The 13,825-nt window shown below is 41.6% G+C and overlaps 2 protein-coding genes across 5 annotated transcripts in view; one reads left to right on the plus strand and one right to left on the minus strand.

The window, feature by feature from the left end:
• The window catches only part of CD96 (CD96 molecule), a 114,521-nt gene that overhangs the window by 67,686 nt on the left and 33,010 nt on the right, over positions 1–13,825 (minus strand). For all 4 annotated transcript variants that reach the window (XM_058731472.1, XM_058731474.1, XM_058731475.1 and 1 more), the window contains exons 5-6: positions 12,890–12,945; positions 1,548–1,638 (exon numbers count right to left, since the gene is read on the minus strand). In XM_058731472.1, coding sequence (XP_058587455.1) covers positions 1,548–1,638; positions 12,890–12,945 — 147 coding nt within the window. The remainder of the gene's footprint in view (positions 1–1,547; positions 1,639–12,889; positions 12,946–13,825) is intronic.
• ZBED2 (zinc finger BED-type containing 2) lies at positions 5,405–7,811 on the plus strand. Its single transcript, XM_058731476.1, has 2 exons — positions 5,405–5,497; positions 5,742–7,811. The coding sequence occupies exon 2, from the start codon at positions 6,549–6,551 to the stop codon at positions 7,200–7,202; it is 654 nt and encodes a 217-aa protein (XP_058587459.1). The 5' UTR covers positions 5,405–5,497; positions 5,742–6,548; the 3' UTR covers positions 7,203–7,811.

Here is a 13,825-nt window from a genome sequence, read left to right on the forward strand (position 1 = left end):
TTAATAGCATTGCTTTGTTGGTGACCGTGGGTCCAAGGAGCTCGGGGGTCAGTTGTCTTAGCTCATCAGCATTGTTTATTGTTGACTGATACCGGTAAGATTAATGATTTGCACCTGGCCCAGGCTAGAATCTGGGAAGGCTCTGCGGTTGAGTGTGTCTACATAGCAGGAATCCACCTAAGTAAAATATAAAACAAGCTCAGCCAAGACTCCACTTGGGGTTCCCTGCTTCTAAGGTGCTCTGTGCCATATTGGTTGTCTCCCCTTTGCAAAGGAGCCCGTGCCTGATTTCACTGCCCCCCTTGCTGTAAATCTGCACATGGGATGCATACCCTTACTTTAATGGTGTTGTTATATTGTATCCTTTTCCTGAAATAAGCTGTAGATTTATAGCCATTGTCATTTGGGTCCTGTGAGTCTCCTTTAGAAATAGAAACTGTTTAACTGCCACTGTTAGTACAACCTCCAAATAGCACACATGGCAGCAGGAAATTAACGTAAAACCATCTGTCACTGTAGGCCAGAACTTTCTGGACCCTTATGGCTTCTTTACACTAAAGGCTCTAAATGCTAGTTTTGAAGTTGTTACTTACCAAAGTAATAACTACATGTGGTAGAATTCTGACCACAATGTCTGGCCTCATGATCCAGAAGAGTAATGGGCACATCAAACCAGGGCTTACTTAACAGGAGACCATACCTATAATGACCCTTAAGAAAGATTTTCAGGATTGCATCCGGTCATGATTATGGGTGAATTGTTTTTAAAGTGAATAACAAAACCAGTAATAGTCTCAAAATGAATACAGTGGATCCATACGATCATTCATCAATATAAACTTTTTATTGTTACCCATTAAAAATAACAATGTAGCAAGAGCTATGTGACTCAGTTACTGTTGAAAACATATTGAGCTTTGAGAAAAAAATGACTCAGGAGGAAGAAGAAGGGCTGTTGTCCCAGGCAGGGGCTGGCTGGGATTGTTCTGGCACAGGCTGCCATGTTTATCGCCTACGAAAAATACGGCTTTATGCATTCTCATCGGAGCTTGTCTCAGTGTGTGTCCCTGCTCTGAGAATTTTTAATCCTCCTGGTGGAGTTCCTTGTCATAAAGCCCAGTCCTTTATATGTACTTCCTCTAGTCTTCCCCACCCCACTAAGATCCTTAGAAGAAAAAGTGGCAAGTATTTGTTTATTGATTTGAATCAGTGGTGCCAAGTTATTTGAATTAAATGAAATTATTAATACGTATATATTGAATTAAACTTCTTTTCCCTCATGTAAGAGATCTGCTTTGACTAACAGTTGAGAGTGAAAGAAATCAGGGGTATTTCTTAATTTTGGAAAATGTTACCCACTCCCATCCTCTTCGAGGCACTAGATGGGGTATCAGAAAATGGCATCTGGTAGGCAAGATGATGTTTGTCTTGGAATGAGAATTGTTCTTAAATGCCAAGATCAGCTCAGGAAATGGCAATTTCTATTCTTCTTTGTTTTCTTTCTTTCTTTCTTTGCCAAACCCATTTCCATTGACTGATTTCCTTACCTTCTTTTTCACCTTGAGGAAAGCCTCCTTCTATAAACCACGTGAGATTTGCTGTGGGAAATACATTCCTCAGGGAGCAGGTAAATGTTCTCTGGGGGTAAAAGCAGAACACAGAAAGGCTTATTTGCAAATTCAGCAGAAAATGGTACCCCTTACATCCCGGCCAACCGTCACATGGGGCAAATTGGCAGAAAACAATTTTCTACACTTTCAACAAGGCTATGTTTACCTTTCAGAGCTTATGTGAAAAAGTGAGCTACAAATAGACTGTCTCCTATAGACATGTCATGAACTCATGGCTGGAAGCATAGGTCAACTTGGGAAGAATCTAGGACTAGACTAATATTGCAAGTCTGGACTCTGGGTTTTGGAAAAAGAAGATCACTGTTCTACCCAAGAAGAATAAAACAGTGCTAAATGGAAGCCAAAGACTAAAAAGGAAGAAGCTCTAACAGTCAGAGACCAGAAAAGAATATTCTGTTAGACTCTAAGCTAAAAGATATCCACATTTGGGTTGTTTCCATTCCCCAAATAATGTAAAGTATTATTTGTAGCAATAACCACAAAAACCATTATTGTGAGTATCTCACTTTTGACTTGTAAAGAGTTTATGCAATTGACTTTTCATGTTATCATCTTAACGGTCCTCTAGGGTGGGGTAGGACACAACTTATCATTGCCACTTGACAGATGGGGGAACCAAGGCACAGAAATCACAGGATGGTTAAAGAGAGTGGAATGTAGTTGATGGCACAACTGGGAACTAAGTTACCCCATTTCCAGTCCAAGGTATTTTCTGGTAAAACACATTGTACTGAAATATGAGAGACACAGAACAGGTAGCTTAGAGATAGGTTTAGTTATGTTTTATTTCCAACACCATATTTGTTCTTTGTGAGATGGTGTTTTTTTCAACATCCTGATGAAAATACCCAAAAAGAATTACTGGATTTCATTATTATTATTTTATCTGAGACACTATAAAATTGTATTTTGATCTTTTTTTAAACATGCCACTGCATGAGTTTTTATTTTATTTTTTTAATTTATGTTATTTATTTATTTTGAGAGACAGAGAGAAAGAGAGAGAGTGTGTATGCACGTGAGCAGGGGAGGGACACAGAGAGAAAAATCCCAGGCAGGCTTTGCACTGTCAGCACAGAGCCTGATGTGTGGCTCGATCCCACAAACCATGAGGTCATGAGCTGAGCTGAAATCAAGAGTCAGATGTTTAACTGATCAAGCCACCCAAGCACCCCAACACTGTCCAATTATAATACCACGTAGAGTTGTTTGTTGTCTCATCAAGAGATGTATGTATTTCATATATGACTGGTCTTGGTTCTTAGCTCTCAAATATTTTCCACAACTGATGAATTTACTGGTTAACTAGTAAAGAACAATTAGTCATACGTAATACATGGTGTGCCTATTTCTTCACAGACTAGTTGCACCCAAAGAATCTGGTCCTGAGCAGAGCTGAAACACCAAATTGAAGGACACTAAAGTAGAATTTTCTGGTGAGATCCTACTGAAGTGCAGTTTAGCATCCCTCCACACCACTACCAAAAGCCCAAGGCAAACATGAGACTTTCAGAAGCGACTATCTGTGGAATCCAAAATGGTGGGTAGTGAACGCTGCAGCTCCCAGTTTTCACATTCATGCCACACTTGACAATGGAGACGTGTGACAGGAATAAAAACCCGTGACATATGTCACTTTTTGTCCTAGAAAGCCAAAAATAAAACCAGGTTCCCTAAAATATATTCTTATTTAGTGAAAGAAAGAGAGTGCAATTTATTTAATCCAATGAAATGCCAAAGATTGATGTTTACCTTCAAGTGACCCACAAAAGGATGTAAAATGTTAAGAAATAAGTTGTAAAGGTTTTTATTAATGCCAATACTTTTAACCTCTCTCATGACTCATTTTCTCCATGCTCGGTTAACCTACCATAAGATGATGATATGGTAATATCAGGAACAAGTAGGGGTTCCATTATATTATAAAAGCAACTGGCTCACTGAAGAAATCTCTTGTCAATTTAATAAAAACGTTAAAAAGCTTTAACTCTAGTGGATTCTCTGAACTCGGATTTTATGGAGCGATTCAGATTTCAAATACTCTATACCACCTCCAGACTGTGTTCCAAGACTTTGTTTTGGAATGTGCTTGATGTCCTGAACACCTCCCAGTCTCTCTAAAATTGAAAAACCACAGACTAAACTAGTTCAAACTGAAGTAAAACCTCTTATGAAACACCAAGCTTATATGGTTTTGCTGTGCAAGCAGACATGAGTAGGACCTTCCACATGAGTAGGAAGAAAAACATGTGAAATTAAAAAAAAAAACTATGAAGCATATACGCACAAGAGTCTGTGCACACACCTACAAGTGCACACGCACACATTCTTCTGCTGAGGAGTCAGAATCACTCGCTCACTTACGGTGTGGCTGTCATGTCCATGAGACAAGCGAAAAACTGGTTTCTTCAACACATTTTTTCTCGGTACACATGGAATATGTGAGCAATAGCACAAAGAATTATATAATAAGTGGCAAAAAGTATTTGGACAGTTCTGTAGGAGAGCAGAAAGAGGTGAATTCTGGGAATAACTTAGAAAGCAGAGTAATAGTTTGCAGTCAGGGAAGAGATGGGTCTGGACGCTACAGGTGGTCTGTGGTTGAAAGTGGCGGGGAATTCACAAAGATTGACAGACGGAATGGGTTCGTAGGCCAATGTGTGAGTTGGGCACATTGTCCTGGAAGTAGAGGGAAGCCAGTGGAAGGTTGTAGCACGAGGAGACTGAGGAATCAGGAAAAGTAGGTCCAAATCTGGCTGTAAGAATGATCATTTCCTTATTTCCACAGCTGAAATACTCAAATGCTGACCATTTGTAAGTCAGCCCAGATTCAGTTTGCCTAAGTTTGGGCAGAGCCTTTTCAAAAGGGCTTCTCATAGATTCATTTAAAAAAAAAATTAGCTTTTGAGTTTAGAAAGAGAAATCTTGTTTTTTTTTTTTAAGTTCCCCTATTCGTTTACCAACTCTTCATTTCTATTTGGAGTCTTTCCTCCCCTCAACCTTCTTTCTTCACTTGAAATTTGTCTTTCAGTCTTGGCATGTTTTCTACTCTGCCATTTCTCTTTTCTTCTATAACTCAAGGATTTTTCTTCCACAGACACCCTCTTTAAAATGTTCCTGTCTCCTCTTGGTAGGTTCTCCTTCCAAAATATACATATATAAATATAGCATATACGTAAATATAAAATTTGTGCTTAAATTGTGACTATTCATTTATTTCACTCCAACTGAGAATAGAAACCAATAACATTTCAGCTTTTCCAATGCTAGTTACATAATATAATAAAAAGCAACTGCAAATCTGTTTCTCAACTTGTCACATTTCCTTCAACTTGGGAGGATTCCTTTCACTTCATCTTCCCTTTTGTGAAGGCTCCCCGGCTTCTCTACTGACTGTATTTACAACATCCGGAGTTTCTGAACCAAAAATTGAGACTCATGGTCTGACAACTGGACAAAACATTTGAAAGCACAGGTGTTACTGGGGCGTGTGGTTTCTCTGCTGAAACCTCACCCTTTCCCTCCTTTAAATATTTTTCTTTGCTTGAGAGGCCAGATGATCTAGTTATCTGGAAACAGAACCAAGACTAGTAGGTGCTTGACTTATTGTTTTACTACATAACATTTGCCAGAACATCTATTTTCCGGTGGGGGGGGGGGGCGGTACAGAGAAATGTGTGCATCTTTGTGTGGGCAGGCAGAGACACGCCCACTTGGAAAGGTATCCTCCCTGGAAGTGGGAGGGAACAGGACCTGCGGGTGCCCTCCTCCTGGGGGCAGAAGTCAGCTAATAGCTACCCACAGTGTGTGGGAGCACTCACCCTGCACCAAAGCCATCAGAGACAAGCTCGGGGCCTTGCTTGCCTGTAAGTACCCACTTGGAGGGCTGTGGGGCTGAGGGAGGGAGGAGAGTGTTTACCAACTGTTTGGGATTGCAAAGCTTGGCGGATAAAGCTCTCAATCACTTAATAAATGACCCAAAAAAGGAGGGAGAAAACAGGCTATTTTTAAAAATTTAATTGTCCATTTATTTACTTAAATGGGGTGCAAAAGCCAAACATCTAGAGTAAGCTGCTGTCGAGGAGGTCTTATCAGCTATTGGCTTTGCAGGTGATGGTTCCCCTGGGAAGGCAGAGTGTAAGCTACTTGCTGAGGACTGCTGGGAGACAAGTCGGTTGAGATGTGCTCTATGTCCTTCTCCTCTGCGTGGGCCAGCTCCTCCTGCTGAAAACAGCTAAGTCTGCTGGAATTCTTGGAATCTCAGCCCCAGAGGGACCTTGCTAAGGGCAAACCGATCTCACATTGGGAACTTTATTACCCAGCATTTGGACTGCTTGTTCCAACAGTTCTTAGGAAGTGTGAGTGTCTTTCACACCAGCATCTCTCTGTGCTTGCTTCTGCCTACACTGAGGAAGACAAGTGTTGCCCCAGCCCTGGGGTTCCCGAGCAACCTGAGGGTTCAGAACCTCCAAAACCCATATGTAGACCTCCGGGGCCATAGAAACATTGGAAGCCAGAAACATTGGACAATCAGGAGAAAACCTAACATTTTCAATATTCAAAAACCACTCGTGAAGGTGGTTGATGTAGAGAACCCTGAATTCACTGAAGAACTTTGTAATTTCTGCACTAATCTGTGTTGTCGTTCTGGTGTACACAAGGAGGGATCAATACATATCTGGGGCCTGGAGGGAATGTACCTGGGGGCCTCGGAGGCCATTTTGTGTGGCTCTGACTCACCCTGACTCTCCCGTGAAGGGGAAAGGAGGAAACATCACACCAGGTGTGGCCAGCCTTTGGCCATTGCTGTGAATCCCCAAGAGTTACTGCAGTCCCTTCCCAATTACTCATTTTTGCCTTAGCTGTGGTTCAGCCAAGACTTCTGGCTCAAGGAAAGCTGTTAAAAGACGAGACAGGATGAGGCGGGAAGAGGAGGAAGAGGAGGGAACCAGGATGAAGGCAAAAGGAGACCTTGAGATGAAGGAGGAAGAGGCAATCAGTGAGAAGGGAGAACCGGTTGGCCCTTTCGCGAGTGCCATGCCCACCTCTCTGCCGAACAACAAGGGGTCTCGGTTTTCTGAGGTTTGGGAATATTTCCACCTGGCCCCTGTTCGTGTTGGCCACCACCCCAACCAATATGCCACCTGCCGCCTGTGTGGCAGGCAGGTGAGCCGCGGCCCGGGGGTTAACGTGGGCACCACAGCCTTGTGGAAACATCTGAAGAGCATGCATAGAGAGGAGCTGGAGAAGACTGGCCATGGTCAGGTGGGGCAGCGCAAGGACTCCAGGTCCCAGGGGCCCCAGCTCCCCGTGGGTATTGAGGGTGAATGGGCCCGGCTCCTGGAGCAGCTGGGGACCCTGGCTTTGTGGGCCAGCCAAAGGGAAAAGGAGGTGCTTAGGAGGGAGAGGGCAGTGGAATGGCGGGAGAGAGCAGTGGAAAGGAGAGAGCGAGCCCTGGAAGAGGTAGAAAGGGCCATCCTGGAGATGAAGTGGAAGGTGAGAGCTGAGAAGGAAGCCTGTCGGAGGGAGCAAGAGCAGCCTGCAGCAGCTCATCCTTTCCATTTTGTTTAAATCAGCCTGGGAGGTATCTATTCTGAAGACACAGACTTCAGGCTCCCAGCAAAGAGCCACTTTAGCTTAAATATAAAGTATTTTGTTTTTAAGAGAAAGAGTGCATAATAGGAGTTAATCTCAGCAGTTCTGAATTGACCAAATACTTCTACAGGGCCCCTGAAAGCTGTCCTGATCAAAACCTCAAAATGTATTAACTGAAGATCAATGTTGTTTTGCTACCATGGGTCTGTGAGTTTGGGTGCAGAATGGACCATACTGTCAGTGGTGATGAGTGAAAATAATGGGATTTATGCTTAGCACTTGGTTTGCGGAGCTCAGGGTTCTGATAGTTGAGGTTGGCCAGGTAGCTGGAATGTACCTATGTGACCAGCTCATTCTAAGGGACTCTGCCACGAGCAGAGCTGAGGCTTCCTGGGGCTGAGGCCTTTGCACACATACTGGTGGTGATTTGAGAACTGGGCACAGGGCTTGTTCTGTGGGGCCCAGCTGTGGAAGCACATAGAAGCTTGAGCCTGAGTTCTCGGGACCCATCCGATGTAGGTCTTTTCTGCCACTGGTGCTGTGTTGTATCATCTGCTTACATTAAAGCTGTGTCACCAGCAGAAACTGAGTCCTGTCTTTTCAACAATGTAACACGTACGTAATTAATGTATAATCAGCACAGAGAGAATTAAAGACTTTTCAGCTCACTCTAAAGAAACGTTAAGAATAGAGGAGGTAAAAACTTATTCATAAATATTTAAAAATATAATCTAATTTCCTATTAAGGTCTGTTAAAGAAGGAGATCATGAGGAAGAGAGGAGAGAAACTCAGAAAGGAAAAAAGAAAGGTGGAGAGAGGCGGTGAGTAAGGAGAAATAAAAAACAGAGGCAGAAAACCAAAAAAGAAAGAAAAAGGCACAGAGAAGAAGTGTGACATGGCAGAAAAATTCACCATGGAAAGATGAGAGATGAAGACTATCTGGGAGACTGAAGGGCGGAGAACACTTTCTGAGGTTCTGAGGCCAATTTTAATGAGTTAAATTGCGTTAGTTTTGTCCCCACAGACCACCCATTCATTTGAACAGTAGGTTTTGGATTTTATTCCTGCCTTTGAGATGCTGGCTACATGCCAACTGTTCCCTGACTTAAAAAAAAAAAAACTGTGCATTTTGGGGGTGTCTGGGTGGCTTAGTCAGTTAGGTGTCCAACTTCAGTTCAGGTCATGAGCTCACAGTTTGTGAGTTCAAGCCCTGCATTGTCCTCTGTGCTGATAGCTCAGAACCTAGAGCCTGCTTCACATTCTGTGTCTCCCTCTTTGCCCCTCCCCCACTTGTGGGAGCACGCGCATGTGCTCTCTCCCAAAAATAAATAAATAAACATAAAAAATATTAAAAAAAACTGGTCATTTTTAAATACTCAGAGATGCTTTGAAAAAAGGGAACCTACCAGTCCGTAAGGAAAGAACAATCTATTGAGGGTATGCCTAGTATGGTTACTGAGGAATAGATTAAACCAAAGTGGCAATGACTGTGGCCTTTGGGTTGGAGCTGATTTTTATTTGGATGATTCCTCTAGAACCTTTTTTTTTTTTTTTTTTACTGGGTTGGAGGTGGAGTGAGGGATGGTGGGAGCTGGGGAGACAAGAGCTAATAAAGACAGTTTCTCATTATCTTGTAGATAGATCCAAGCACTTAATGGGCAACAGCCTCCCAGAAAGTGGACAAGATCCTGGTGTCGTAATGGGGTCTTGTTTCCCTCTGTCCTCACCTGTGTGGCTCCCTCTTACTGCTTGCTCATCCTTAGACTGTCAGCAGCTCTAACACCCAGATCTGTTTTCCCTGTGAGCTGTTTGTGGAACAAGCACAAGTCCAAACATAGCTTGTGAAAATCCCAGACTGTACTGTAGGCTTGTAACCTCCTTATTTTTTTCTAGAAACTTGTCTGCTATTAAAGGTTTCACTTCCCATATGGTTTTCCAAGGGGATGTGGTGCCATTTTTAGGGCCCTCTCCAGCTAAGGTAAAAACTCAGGGACTCTCACCTTCTAAATGATGATGAGGGCCACTGAGAGTCCCATGACTGGACATTGGGAATCAGAGCCTTATTGTTCCATAAGATTCCAGGAAGGAAGGAAGGGAAGAAGGAAGGAAGGAAGGAAGGAAGGAAGGAAGGAAGGAAGGAAGGAAGGAAGAAGAGAGAGAGAGGAAGGAAGGAAGGAAGGAAGGAAGGAAGGAAGGAAGGAAGGAAAAGAAGAAAGAAAGAAAGAAAGAAAGAAAGAAAGAAAGAAAGAAAGAGAAGAAAGAAAGAAAGAAAGAAAGAAAGAAAGAAAGAAAGAAAGAAAGAAAGAAAGAAAGAAAAAGAAAGAAAGAGGAAAGAAGGGAGGGAGGTCAGATGGAAGGAGGGAGAGGAAGAAGCTCTAATACCTAATCTTAAACACACATACACCCATACATTTGAAATGAAGCTTAAGAAGGTCAAAGAATCCACAGATTCAGGCTTTGCCAAACCACAATTAAATAAAGAGCAACAATCAAAATCTGCAAACAGACACCAGAACCATCCTGCTGAATGGTAATGTGTGTTTTTAGATTATGGTGTCTGTTTTACATGGCTCTTATGATTTTCACTTCTCTTCCTTTTCAGGCATTTTAACCCCAGCTACTTTTGTTTCCTATCTTTCATGTTAGGTAGTTCTCTTTATATATTTTTTCACTTAACTTTTGTCAAACATGATAAAGGTAGAGAGTGATGAGGACAAGACCCATGGAGATGAAGGGGTTAAAGCAGAAAGCCCGGGTATAAAAGAGAGACGTATGTGGTTCATGGAAAGACCGAACTGTTGAATAAACTCTGGGGTTTTCATGTATCTCTCTTGTGCCTTCTTTTGCTACATCATCAGAGTAGGCCATTCAGGGCCACGGTCTGTGGGCTGAGGGCTCTTTGGGCCAGCATCTTTTATTCGAATACTGTGTCTGCTACAAGAAGGGGCCCTGAGGTTTCAGCTAAAGACTCCTTTTCCATCTCAGCTGAGGAGGCGAGGCTGCATGCCATGCTGGAGCCCTGGTGAAGCCTTGCCCCCAGAATGCACAAGAACATGACATCCACAGGAGTAACACTCTCTTTGGATATTGCTGGCATGTCTAAACCTGAGAAGTGTCATGGTTAGAATAATTTGGGAGCTTTTTGATTTTTCAGGAAAACCAAATTAACCATAAACTTCATTGCTTTAGTAATGCTGGAAAACATAACTCATAACTGACCAAATCCCTATTACTTTAACTCCAAGGGCTGCTGGTGGAGTGAATATGTAGTACATAGTAGGCATGCAGTAAGTGCAGGTTGAATTGGTTAATCTCTAAGAAATGAAGGGTCAGGCTGGAAGTTACCATACCCAATACTTATGGTTGCCAGATGGCAGATACTTTACATGTGTTCTCTCATTTGATCTTTATATCACTCTTGGGAGGTTGAGATCATTGTCCGTGTTCACTGATGAGGAAGCTAAGGAACTGAGGTCCCAGGGGTCAGAGTTAATAAGTGATAGAGGAGAATTCAGACCCAGGTCTATCAGATTCCACAATCCATGTTCTGTTTTTTTCATTATCACATACTGTCTCCCAAAATCAATCACATAGGAGATTTATGAATATATCTTCAGATGAAACAGTGGATGAAAGGGAGCAGGTGAATGATAAATAATGGGAAGGAAAGAAATATTCCTGAGACATCTATTATGTTCAATATACTCCATTACTATGCGTAAATTTAATTCCCCTAAGAGTCCCATGAAATATTAATCCTGGTCCCAGTTTTAGATGACTTAGTTGAGACTCATGGAAGTTAACTATTGGATGAAGATATGTAGCCAAGAAATGGTCGAATTAGGATTTGATATTAGTTCTGTCTGCCCCTGAATCATGGTCTCCTTTCATTATATCATCCTACCTGCTTATGGACATGCTAAATTCTCATCCCAGCTCTGCCCTTTATTAGTGACTCAGCCAGTTGTGTAGACTCTTCAGGCCACCATTTCTCATCCGTAAAATTATGGATGCCCCACCTATTTCAGAGCATCACTCAATAAAAGCATGTGGAAGGACTTTGAAGAGTTAAGAAGCTATTAAAAATACAATGGGAACTCTAAGAATATTAGAGTAAGAAATTACTAACGTTTGGCAAAATGTTAAAAGATCCACAGACAAGCCGTGTCCTGTCGCTGGTTAAATAGAGTTGGTGAGAGATTATTTACTAATTCCCCAGGAAGGAAGGTTCTCTGACTGTCCTAGTCAGCACCTAGGTAAACATGGGTACAGAAGAAGAAATGCGATAACATGTAAGAGAAAGTCCTTTTTTTTTTAAAACTGGAATTCTTGGATCCAATCTTATGGTTCTGTATCTTGATTGAGTCCTTATTACCTGTAAACATTGGCATAAAGAACCAACAGGAAAACCTTATAAGAAACAAAAATACCTGCCAAACGTGCCATTAGACTGTTAGTTTTATTCAAACTATTGAAATGATGTCCACTAATAAAATTGGAGTTAATTGTGGAAGAACAAAAAAATTTAAATTTTTTTTCATATACTCGGGATTATAACAGCAATTATCTAAGAGACTAATACACAAAATCAACAAAAGACACAAATATATGCCCATCTAAAACCATCCCATAGAGTTTGAGCTATGATTTGTATATAGCTGTCAAATTAAATGACTTATATTCAGCAGGATCAGAAATCATAAGTTATGTAGTGTTCTCAGGATTGGAAGAAATTAGAATATGAGTATAATTTTCTCTCATCTCATGTAGCAGAAAATGTTTGAGAGTTCACAAGAATATTTATTTTATTTGGGATTTCGAAAAGCTTGAATTAAGTCAAAATGCCCCGAGACAACTGATTAACACACATAGTAGTAATAACAATAAAACAACAGTAATAATGTTTACTGAGCACTTAATATATGCCATAGAGCATACTAAGAACTTTTCATACAGTATTTCATTTAATTCTTAAGAACAACAACAATATGCAGATGTTCTTCTTATCCTCTTCATACAGATAGAAAAAGATAGAAAAAGATGTGAAGTAATTTGCCCAAGGTCACAGCCAACAAGAAGAGCTGGCAAGTGAGCCCAGATCCCAGTGACTCAAGGCTGGGAATCACTTACAAGAAACTGAAGGCAAACAGCCCTACTCTACTTTCCTTTTTCACCTGCCCTTTCTCCTACTGCCTAAGAAATAGGCAGGGTTCTGAAGGAGTATAGAAGGGCACCTCTCCTCTTGTTACTTCAAACCAAAGACTATAAGAAGGGCCGGTACAGCATGTGGATTAGAATGAATTAAATGCCAGCTGAACAAAAGCCTCATTCTAACACTAAGATTCACACTGCTTTCTGTCCTATTTTTCCTTCCCTAGCTTCTCCAATTTTCATTAAAGAGAAGTTTAAACTATTGAGATGATTCTTCCAGAAAATTTAAGGACTAAGGATTACAGATCGTATGTTCTGAGAGCCCTAAGTCAGAAAGTAAGGATTTCCACTTGGCTCTAGAATCAACTCAGCTTCTCTTCTTCCTCACTAGCAATTAATTGGCTGAGGGCCAAGGAATAAGGTCCTTTGAGAAGATATTCTAACAATGATGTAACCAAACACACCTTGGCATATTACACTATAGATTTTCAAAGGCTTTAATGTGACTCACCTCTCCCAAGACATCCGTAGAGTTATTTTCCATAATCATGGGGATTTCTGGCTTAGCTTAAAGGCAAATAAAACACAGTTAGTGTCACTGAATACCATCTTACCTGGCCACTAGTGTGTGTGTGTGTGTGTGTGTGTGTGTGTATTCATCATTCATCAAATATTAATTAAACATCCACTATGTGCCCAGCTGTATGCTAAAGGCCTACGAAACAAAGGTGGACAAATCAACTTCACTGTCCTTAAGAAATTGACATTTTCATGGAAAATACAGATTTTAGAATACATCGGAGGATATTTCAGTGATTTTGACATCCTGTTAGACTGTAAGTGCCCTGAAGCCTATTTTCATTCATCCCTCCATCTCTAGAACTTACCAGTGACCAGCACAAAGTAGACATTGAGTACATTACGTTGAACCAAAGTGGCTTCAAGTCAGTGCTTGAGTGCAGCAGACAAGGCTGTCTGTGAACCACTGGAGAAATAGTAAGCCCGTCACAGGCTGTCAGTGTCTGTTACATCTAGACGCATTTGCCTCTACTTGCTGAAGGCCTTTTGTTGGGCATACCTGTGACCCTCTCTTAGGGATTTATTGGGCCTATGGGAGCTCACTCAGTCCACAAGCAGGGAAAACTAGATGTCTAGTGAGCTAATGGCTAGGACAGATGGGGAGTTGGTGGAGAATATCCCAACTTCCTTGCCTTTATCTGGGAGAACTCTGATGTGTATTCCCCCAGAGTTCCCTGGTGGGAATGAGCTCTGAGCCCACACTGGTAACTGGCATGTTCACGTATATTTCATTATCTTCCTTCCCTTCCTTGGCTTTCTGACTCCTCTTCTGATGCTTCCCCCAATAAATTCCTTCAATAAATACTCCTCAAATAAATTAATTTAACTCAAATCCTTGTCTCAGTATTTTCTTTTGGGGAACCCAAAC

The sequence above is a fragment of the Neofelis nebulosa genome, chromosome 5 (genome assembly GCF_028018385.1).
Source record: "Neofelis nebulosa isolate mNeoNeb1 chromosome 5, mNeoNeb1.pri, whole genome shotgun sequence".
NCBI classification, from domain to species: Eukaryota; Metazoa; Chordata; class Mammalia; order Carnivora; family Felidae; genus Neofelis; species Neofelis nebulosa.

Coding starts and splice junctions, on each gene's coding strand:
- ZBED2 (XM_058731476.1), top strand. CDS start 6,549: ATGAGGCGGGAAGAGGAGGAAGAGGAGGGAACCAGGATGAAGGCAAAA.